The following is an 11,177-nucleotide window of genomic DNA, read 5'->3' on the forward strand; positions in this document are numbered from 1 at the left end:
CGCGGCAAGCGTTTCTGCGTCCAATGTGCAGGAACCTTAGGATACGGTTAAGCCATTACGTATGCGATACTTTTCAAGAATAGAGGCCCAAGAGGAAAAAAGAGAAAGAAAGAGATGAAGTGATGCAAAAGTTCAGCCAAAAAGAACAGGCCTAATTTATCGCTTTTTACGATCTTATGATTACGACTACTGCGGGGTCTACAATAGAAGTCGTAGCAGTCGTAGGGTTTTAAGCCGTAGAAAATTGACCAATCACAGTCGAATATGAGAAGAATAATCAATTATAATTGATCAATTTTCTATGACTTAAGACCCTACGACCGCTACGACTTCTATTGTAGACCCCGCATTACACGTAAAAGTCGTATGACGCAGAGCGACACTTTTTTCTGCTAGATTCTTTCGTTTTATCTATTCACATTCACGCAAAAACACATCAATTCAGTGTATTTTTATGCCATTTTGAGGTGGACGGGTTCTTTTAAGGTCGTTCTACAATAAGTTGCAAACACCCCCTTGCCAGTCGCAAAGGTTGGCAACTACTAGTTGCAAAGTGCTATTTCCGGTTGTAATAATGGGCGCGTCAAGTTGACAAAGCGGCTAGCCTGCTCGCCAAGCAAATGAATATAATTGGTTGTTACTTATAGATCCAATCAATCATATTCAATCGCTCGGTAAGCATGCCTAGCCGCTTTGCCGTCTTGAACTCGCCCAATAATCGCGGTTGCCAACGGAAGTTGTCAACTTTTAACTTCTTGGCAACAGCAACTGTCTATCGCAACACCTTAGCAAATCAAATATTGTGTTCGAAAAACGCAAAGAGTGAAATTTGTGATTTTGCAAACGCTTTAAATGTTGTCTTCTGTTTAGTCTCGAATATCTAGCACATAACCTGTCTCACTTAAACAAATTCTCTTTAATTTTTCGGCTACAGCAAATAACGACGGATGCTCTATTTTCTGATTGGCTGTTTCTATATAATTCCCAACTTTCCAAATGTGGATTGAGCTGATTCTACATTATCCCGGATCTACAATATAGTTCTAAGCCTTATTTGAAGCAAACAAAATGACAAATGTGATCGGTCAATTCCGATGGACTTACTGGCCAGTTAAGTTATGTCTGGTTTATGCTTCGGTCTTAACCCTAAAATCCTAAAATTCAGCGAATAGGTCTGTTAGTCTTAATTGGTCCTAACTAAAATCTGTATTCCATTGGTTAAATTTTAGGATTTTAGGATTAAGACCGAAGCATAAACCAGGCATTAACTAAGCTTGGTGACAGTGGCCCTAAGTTGACTAGCGTTGGTGAAACTAAAGCCCTGGGGGCCAGTTTCACCAAGTCGATTAAACTTAATCGATGATTAACCGTCAACCTATGTACATATATGTACATAATATCTCTTAGGTCATATATTACTGCCAGTTGACTGCCAGTACTGAAAATCTATAGTTCCCGTTACGTATACTATACTGTACTGACAACTGGCAGTAATCATGATGTAAGGATACCAGGTGTTCCGTTGCGCATAATGGCGATAGCAATACTGGAAACAACCAATCACATTTTTACCTCTATGCACTTTCTTGCGCATAATAACGCTGGCATATTGGAATAGCCAATCAATTTTTTGCCAGAATTCACGCTGCTACTGCGCAATCACGGGAACGGAACCTGGTATCCTTACATGGCAGTAATATACGAATACGGCCTTAATCGATTGTTAACTGACCAATTTGCTATTTAGTAGAATTGATCAATTACGGTTGACAGCTAATCCCGATTAAGCTTAATCGGCGTTGGTGAAACCGGCCCTGAAGGTGCTGTGTAAACATGGTTGGACGATTTGCATATCTGATAAACCAGATGGTTTTTCCCGTCCTTGAATTTGCATCAATTGCATCAATTTCTATTACATTAAACGACATTGAGGTTCCATTCTCACAATCTGTGAGATACTTGGATCTGGGGCTTTATTCTTGAAAAGTATCGCATACGACAAACTAGGGAAATACTATAGTGCACGTAACATGTGCTATAGTATTTCCCTAGTTTTACGTATGCGATACTTTTCAAGAATAGAGCCCCTGGTTATGGATTCGGGCTTGAGATGGAGAGATCATATCATATATTTAAAAAGATCTAATCAGGAAATTAATATATTTACAGACAGTTCTAAAACAATAGATAAGGATAACAACAACAATATAGTTGGTTGTTCAGTTTGGATTCCATCTTTGATAATAGAATTAAAATATAAATTAAATTCCTTATCTAGCTCTTTCACGGCTGAGATATGGGGAATTTTGAAGGCAATAGATTGGATCATTGAACATAAAGCCTTATTTTCGAATATATGTACTGATTCTAAAAGTAGCTTAGATGCACTATTCCACAGAAAACCCGATCAATTCAAATTAAATACATTAATTAGAGATCTACAAAATAAATTATTATACAATACGACTTTTCCAAACGGTAGAGTTCGTTTCACCTGGTGCCCAGCACATGTGGGTATTAGGGATAATTAAAAAGCAGATGAATTGGCTAAATCTGCATCAATTTCAGGTGAATTTTTAAACAATAAAGTAGACTATAGTCAATGCATATCAAATATGAAAAATCAATATAATATCAATGAATCCTTTATACATTCTTTGAATCAAATGCAGGATTATTTTATAATAACTTGGCTAAATACATAAATTAAAACTTAAATTCATTCAAAAAGCATAGATATAATAGACAAGAATTTTGTGTTATACAATTAGACTCGTTACAGGCTATTCGTATACAAATAAATTTCTATTCAAAAGAAATTAATTTAAAAGATAGTTCGGAATGTGACTATGATTTTGCTATTCAAGATATTGACCATATCTTTTGGGCATGTCCTAAACTAAATAATGTATTAAGAATAGAATAAATAAATTAATTAAATTAAAAATTTTCCCCCTCTATATCTATTTCAAGTGTTATTGCAACTGGTAATATTAAGGCAATAAATAATTTGATTAAATTTATTAAAAATAATAATTAAAATCTCTAAATAAAGAAAAATTAGAGAAAAATTTTCTTTCTGAGCGGTCTATCATATGGTCATTTCCCTAGATTGTCCAATTCACCCCTCCACTGAGAATCTGGAGTTTTCTGCTTTGAGGGTTCAACGCATTGATGAGATCTCCAATTAAAGAAATCTTAATTTTTTATTTATTTTTCAATTCGATTTGAGACCTCTGCTCCCCAAGGAGGTTATTCATTGAATCAAATTGACTCATTATTTTCTGCATAGTATTGTGACTCTATATTTGAGTCCGAAAACCAATCAAGGGGAAACCAGAAGAAGAATTGCGTCAATTTCAATTAGCAATGATTATTAATTAGTTCAGGTTGCGAGAATTAATGATATACACTTATTTATCAAACATTACTCTGATATAGCTATTAAATTTTAAATAGCAAGTTTTAAAATTAATTTTGTAATTATATACAAATCTTAAACATTATGAGTAAAAATACATTTGGAAGTATACGAACTAATATAAACAGTATTTGCTTTTTTCCTTTTATTTAATTATATGCAATATTGTCAGTAACTACATAAAATGTTAATAAATGTGTATATTCATAACCATTCACACATAATGAATAGTAATTATGCAACATTGTTAAATTAAATATTTACAATCACAATAGTACCTGCATTAATTATTTTAATTATGTTAATAACTGTTTTTCAAATATTATTATAAGGTACCTTTATAATACAATACAAAAATATTGATTTATCTAAGTTATGAAAACTACTATTTTTGCGACGACTTCTAAGAGATAATATTTTATAAAATGCTTTCCTAATGTGATGTTGCTCGAAAATTAATAACAAATTGCTATATTCAATGATCGTCACTAGAACACTTGAGTGTTCTTTTTCCAATATTTCCTAGAGTAGATGTGAAATATGTCCATTTTTCACTTTTACAAACGTTTACGGACATGTACTTAGAGTTAAAGCAAATATATAATACAGGTAATACAACTTGCTTCATAAAGCATAAATATGTATGTAACATTTTAAATGTACCTTAAAAAGAGCGTTATCTTACAGGATAAGTCAGCATAGGCCATTACTTATGCATGTAATGTTATTTATCCCTGACATCATTAATCGATACAATTAGATAAAAATTAACTTTGTGTATATCAAGAACACCAGTACACGGAGATACATATTGAGCAAATTATAAAACAAAAGTTTTTTTTGTTTTTTAAATTATTTTCTACATTTTATAGGAGACCCCATAATATCCAACCAATAATATCCTAATATTTGCATTATAGTAATAATTAATAAATAATACAAAAAAGTACAATGTTGCTTATATACATAAATATCAAAACCTATCTTTGTAGCATTATTAAAATTAAATATTTCTATTTCTTTTGTGTTACAAGTTTCTCGAGTTTTTTTTAAGCAATATTTCTTTAATGATATGCGAGTATGTATTAACATTGAAAAATATCTATGGTTTCTCTCTTACCAAATTTCTATTACTTAAATGGCTTCTATTACTTAATTAATTTATAAACTAATATCTATACTTTCATTAACATTAATAACTCTATTATAAACAATTTTACGGTTGAAATTTTTTGCGGTACTCATATGAATAAAATTAGTGTTGAGTTGAAGTCACGTCAATATTATGTTATTTTGACTAGTTGAAATTAAATTAAAATTATTTTTAGTAGTTTTTATGTCATGTTATTTGAAATATATAATCCTGATTGGGGGTAACACATATTATATCTCATTGAAGAGATGTCATTTTATAAAAATAATAAAAATGAAATGACCTTACGTTGTATCTTTTGTCAATGATCCAAAAGACAGATTTTTCGAAACAGAAAATACACACAGAGGCATTTGTCCCGCGAAGTTTGCAATATTTGTGACAGCACCTGCTCTTAACAGTGCTTTCTTCACTGATGTACAATCATTATCTACTGCGTGAAACAAAGGCGTCCGTCCCGATTTCATATCCTTTAGATTTATAGTTGCACCGGCTGCCAAAAGCGCTTTAACTCCTTTCAAATTGCCACGCATACTACAATAATGTATCGCCGCAAAACCTTGGAAAAGAAATAAATACGTGTTAATGAGGATATTTTGTGAGATCAGTTCTACAAATTGTTTCTTGCACATATATATTAATCTTACCCTCCGAATCAATTTGATCGAGCAATTTTGGATCTGAGATTCGGCTAACAAGCATTGACAACAACGGTGATGAACGCTTGCTAGCTATAATCACTGCCGATTCATGTAAGGATTTCGGGATCACTGGTTGTGCCCCGGCATCGAGTAAGAGCTTCACGATCTCGCTGCATACATCATATTTGATCGTCAATTCCAAACTTGTCTATAGAGCATGTAAAACAATCATGTCTTTTGAAATAAGAAAAATTAAATTCGAAATTAGATAGAGGAAATAAACTCACCGTTCCATCTTCAGTTAATATATCAATGCTTTGTTTGCAGTATTGAAGTACCATTAGTTGTCTCCGAACGAGATAGACATTATCGCTTATGACTGCGTTATGTATGTTCAACATACCATTTTGATCATATCGTTTAACATTTTCAAAGTCCCTCTGTAGATGCTCGAAAAGACTATTACATTTTACTCTCGTCATCGATAAAGTCTCCTTCATTTTAAGTGCATCTGAATCCTCTTTCCAAAATTGTTCCATAAAACTATCTAAATCAAAAGGGTTTTCTTGCTCAATTACGTTAGAATCTTTGGATACAGAATTATTAGAATGTGGTTTATTCACTAATAGATTTTTTTCATCATTAGGCATATCGTAAAGAGTAATCTGATTTAGCCTATGAATGTCATTCAAGTCCTTGTTTATTAATATAAAAGATTTGGGATCGAGTAGTCCAAACACTACGGTCTGTACCTGTGTGTTGTGTACGACTTTGTGATCTTCCGGTGGACGTATCGGAATATGTCTCTCAATTCCGATGCCACAATCTGCCAAAGCCTTCAGTGCCAGCTGACGTAGCTCGTTGTCTCTCACACTGTCCATCGCTTTTTTTATAATATTCAATTGATCTGACAAATTTTTTTGTGGCAAATCCTTGCTCTGTACATTTGATTGCATGTTTGTACTAACGTCTTTAATTTGTCGTGATTCTGAAATTGGCGGCACATAACTGTCAATGATTACTTTATCATTTCGAAATTCTGTCTTTGAACCTTTACTTTGCATATTGTCATGCTTTGTATTGTGTCTAAGTACACTACGGCCTACAACATTAGTTACATTTTTAATATTTCCAGATGCCAAAGAAGTTTTACATTTCTGTGTCAAAGCTGCGTTCTGATTAAACATAGAAGCTTTATTATTGGGTATAATTGTCATAACATTTTGTGTTTTTTCGGACACTGCTTTAGGAACTACGTCAGACTTTATTTCGTGCAAATTTTTTGTATTGTATGAAATATCATTTTTGGCAAAACTTTTTCTACTGTTGTTTTGATTTAAATTTCTATCAGTCTGATTACATCTTTGCACAAGATTTGTTGCACTCTTCAGAGATGTAACTATCTTCCCATTTTCTGTTTTCTTTATAGTAGCAATACACTTTCCCTTACTTACTTTAAGACTTTCCCCAGACAATAGTATGTTAGTCTTATCACTAGAATTTATCGTATGCCTCTTAGTACTTGTAGGGCATGGTAATTCTATAATATCATCAGACAATGATATTTCTGTAGCTGAAGACATTTCGTTATTTTCAGCTGTAGTTTCCAGAATTTTTGTACGATTATGAATGTCTCTATCATCAATTCCATAGTATATTATATATTTCTGATTACTGCTCTGATTAACAGTTTGACATATAGAACGTTTAGAAATTATTTCACCTATAGAATGTGCTTTATCAGCATTTACACATTTATTATCAGGAATCTGCTTTTCCACCTTACCTTCCATATTTTGACTACTTAAAAGCTTTTTATTTTTAGTTGTAGATTTTTGATGATGCAATACGTTAGTACTATCTATCCAGGGGATGGTCTTGCTGTAAGGCATCACTTCCATCAAATTTCTCCTTGGAATTTTTGAAGAACCTTGCCTAAGTATTCGTGGAAATGATTTTGTGGGCAAGACCGGAGATAAAGGAAGTATCAGCGGCTTATCGTTAGGTTTGCAATTAGACTTGGTAATCGTAATAGTGTTTCCTTTTGACGAATCAGCAGACCACATCTTTACGTTGAATTCCCCCAGATCTCTCCCACCTGGAGATAAAATTCTCAGCTTCTGTAGATTACACGGAACTTGATTCTCCACATTGGATGATACTTTCACGGTATCCGGGCGCATAATAATCGGCGTGGTAGGCTCAATGATATTTATATCATTCTTCAAGGCCCGTTTTATCGTACTAGGAAACTGTTGCGGCAGCTGGAATTGCCGTACACATTCCAATGGCTGCATTTTGCTCCCGTTCGTCATGATACATCTCTTCTTCGCCGGCGTTGGTTCCGGCGGACTGTCCATTTACAGTCGCAATCCACAAAACGTCGACATAAAGCTTGCTCCTGATGACTTCGCGCCACTTGTTTCGATCTCGCAGTGAAATCCCCTCAGAAGTATAACCTGTGTTGAGCAAATAATGGAATTTAGAATAAAAACTTTCCGTTAGATAATGAATACCCAGAAAATTCAACAAACTCGATCGTGAGAACGAGCATCAGTTGTATATGTATACAATAATAAGAGAAGAAGGAACACACAATCTATTATAAAAGGGGACATCCATGGGCCATCCCCTTAATTTATAATCGTCCACGATCGGCAGACGACAGTATGCTCAGTGTTGTCGTGGGTCAAAAATTAATTTCACTAAATCCCTGCTTCAAAATTCACCAAATGCGTAAAATAACCATCGACATTGGCCCTGTTCGCGTTGCATGAAATCCCCAAATATTTTTGCTCTTAAAATGAGATAGATATATATTTGGCCTTGAAAAGAGAGAAAGCGAAGATGCCGAGTACCAAAAGTGCAAGCAACGCGAACAGACCTATAGACTACGTTTACATGGCCTGATTTATGCCGAAGTTATAACATCGAACTAGCCAATCATAGCTATTCTTCTGAAGAATGGAATGACTGTGATTGGCCAATTTCGTAACATCGATGTTATAACTTTGGAGTAAATCGAACCGTGTAAACATAGTCAATATTTGGCCTGTATTAAGCTGGTTCTACATTTGCCTAGTTTAACATAATTTAATAGAAAGTTACTGGTTAATACGCGTATCAAGTGCTCGGTGCAAAAGGGGTCATTGACCTCTTTGAAATTAAATTATTTTAATTTCAGCAATGTATTTAAAGAATGATGTACTAAATTGATAGAATATGCATCAAAATGATTAATTAAAAACACATATCATATATGTTCATACGTTTCGCCGAAATTAGGATAATTCAATAGAAAGTTACTAGTTAGTATCCGTATCAAGTGCACGATGTAAACTAGGCAATTAGTCGCATTGTCGCAAGCGTTGCGGTCCAATCAACGTCAAGCTAGCTCGACTCTGATTGGACTGCAATGCTTGCGACACGCTTGTAACGCTGCGATGCGATCAATATAGAACCAGCTTTAAGAGTAGCGATCATGTAACTTTTTCACTAGAGCGGAAACGTGAAAAGTGGAAATTTTTATGTATGTCAGGACCTAAAAGGTTGCAACACTTTTTTAAAAATAGGTTTTGGAATGCAGGCTACTCATTGAGCGATTGGTTCTTATTTGTCGATATATGAATAAGAACAGGCCTTAGGCCGGAATCAGACTACGCATTGAAGATTGAGATCGAAGATTGAAGATTGAAATTTGACCAATGAGGGCAAAGGAATTTTAGCTCCTATTGTTTTGATTGGTCAAATTTCAATCTTTCAATCTTCAATCTCAATCTTCAATGCCTAGTCTGATTCCGGCCTTATATTTAAAATCCTAAAGCTGGAAACACAATGGACACAGATTCGTATGTGCTTGACCGAACAAGTACACTGGTTGAAAGAATTACTATCCCAAAACATTTGTATTTCGTATGAAGAATTTTGAAGTACAATTGAAAAAGTTTGTGAGTCATTCAGTTAATTGTAATTAATTAATTATTTTTACACCATGTATTTAGCCGAAAAAATTAATCGGAGGTAAATTAAACAGCATTCTTAGGCCGGAATCAGACTAGGCATTAAGGATTGAGATTGAAGATTGAAAGATTGACCAATCAAAACAATAGGAGCTAAAATTCCTTTGCCCTCATTGGTCAAATTTCAATCTTCAATCTTCGATCTCAATCTTCAATGCATAGTCTGATTCCGGCCTAAGACCATTTCGAATCTTGAGCACCGTCTATGAATTCCGCCCTTGGAGGTGAAGCAAATGAAGCGTGCTCTTAATTGCTCCTTATGGCTCCTGCACACAGAACGCGGCAATGGCTGCGTTCAACAGAAAAAACTAATCAGTTAGCGCTTAGTGATTCTTTAATATGATTGGTTCTTGCCTTTAGTTCTTCACTGGATCTAAGTGTAGGAACCAATTATATCGAAGAATCACTAAGCGCTAACTGATTAGTTTTCTCTGTTAAACGCAGCCAATGCTTGTCGCACGGCGGAAGTTAGCCAATCAACGTCTCGCTTGCTCGGAAGTAATACGAGATATAAGCTGGAAACACAATACACACAGGCAATAGGCACAGGCAACAGGGAATAACGAGCCGTCCAATCAGAACTCTGGAGTATAAGTTCGATATTATATCTCAGAGCTGTGATTGGACGGCTCGTTATTCCCTGTTGCCTGTGCCTATTGCCTGTGTCTATTGTGTTTAAGACTATACTTGTGTCGACTTGTGTCGACTGTGCTTGCTTTCCAGCAAGGACATAGGCCGATATTCATAGTCAGTTCTTATATTCAAGATTGTCTTAAGTTCAGCCCTGAGGTGTCACGAACCAATCAAAAGGCCACATTAACGTCTTAAGACATTACTTAAGACGGTCTTGAAATAAGAACCGACTATGAATACTGGCCATAGTCAGACCACAGTATAAAGCCGGAATCAGACTACGCATTAAAGATTGAGGTTGAAGATTGAAGATTGAAATTTGACCAATAAGGACAAAAGTCCAATGTACAGAAGCCATCAATTTAACTTTTGCCGCACGGCGGAAGTAATATTACATCATTTCTAGAAGTTTTGCAAGGTGAGATCGACTCAAGAACATTCCGATCGGAATCCATTCCGATTTTGTTTCATGATAGGTACATACCCTGCACACAGAACGCGGCAGCGCTTACCGCGCGGCGGAAGTTGTTACACTAACCAATAATTCTATGTTCTTGAGTCGGTCTCACCTTGCAAAATCGGAATAGATTCCGATCGGAATCCATTCCGATTTTGTTCCATGATAGGTACCCAGTAAAGTTATTCTATAACTTTTATGCGGGGTCTACAATAGAAGTTGTAGCGGTCGTAGGGTCTTAAGTCGTAGAAAATTGACCAATCACAGTTGATTATTCTTCTCATATTCGACTACGATTGGTCAATTTTCTATGACTTAAGACCCTACGACTGCTATAACTTCTATTATAGACCCCGCATTAATGATAGTTCGGCATCGTTATATTGTCATTGCGCAGTTTTTTCACCATGTAAAATACCTGCGCAATGATATCCCTAGCTAGTAAAATTGTAGATAAAAAGTTACAGAATAGACCTACAGCAGTCCTTGCATCCGCCTAAGCACAAAGATGACCGTAACTGAATCGTAGATCGTAAGTCATAGTTGTAGATTGATCAAGCTGTCGTTATGAGTACATAACGAATTACAGAATTCTACTGCAGGAGCAGGGTTGGGTTATCCGAGGATTTTCTAGAGTTTTTTACATTATACTGTATTATACCGTATTATACGATATTATACGTAAAAAACCGTATAAAACGTATAAAACTCTAATTTATGGTCTACGACACTCTACGAGTGTCCAGAACGATTCCATGTTTCGATTTTTCTGAAATATCGATTTTTGCCATTGCTGCGAAAATGATGCGGGACCCCCCAAACACTGGACGCTTATGGCACAGTATATACAGTA

The 11,177-nt window shown here is 35.1% G+C and overlaps 1 protein-coding gene across 2 annotated transcripts; it reads right to left on the reverse strand.

The window, feature by feature from the left end:
- Positions 1-4,773: 4,773 nt before the first annotated feature.
- LOC108726423 (uncharacterized) lies at positions 4,774-7,872 on the reverse strand. 2 transcript variants are annotated; one of them, XM_018453983.1, is made up of 4 exons: positions 7,812-7,872; positions 5,503-7,674; positions 5,222-5,423; positions 4,774-5,133 (listed from the first exon to the last, which is right to left on the reverse strand). In XM_018453983.1, exons 2-4 carry the CDS (start codon positions 7,573-7,575, stop codon positions 4,859-4,861), a joined length of 2,550 nt encoding a protein of 849 aa, XP_018309485.1. In that variant the 5' UTR covers positions 7,576-7,674; positions 7,812-7,872; the 3' UTR covers positions 4,774-4,858. The 2 variants fall into 2 exon arrangements, with proteins under 2 accessions (XP_018309485.1, XP_018309486.1); XM_018453984.1 differs by having other exon boundaries at positions 7,750-7,856.
- Between the last annotated feature and the right edge of the window lie 3,305 nt (positions 7,873-11,177).

This window comes from Mycetomoellerius zeteki, unplaced genomic scaffold (genome assembly GCF_001594055.1).
Source record: "Mycetomoellerius zeteki isolate Tzet28-1 unplaced genomic scaffold, Tzet1.0 scaffold42, whole genome shotgun sequence".
Lineage (NCBI taxonomy): Eukaryota > Metazoa > Arthropoda > Insecta > Hymenoptera > Formicidae > Mycetomoellerius > Mycetomoellerius zeteki.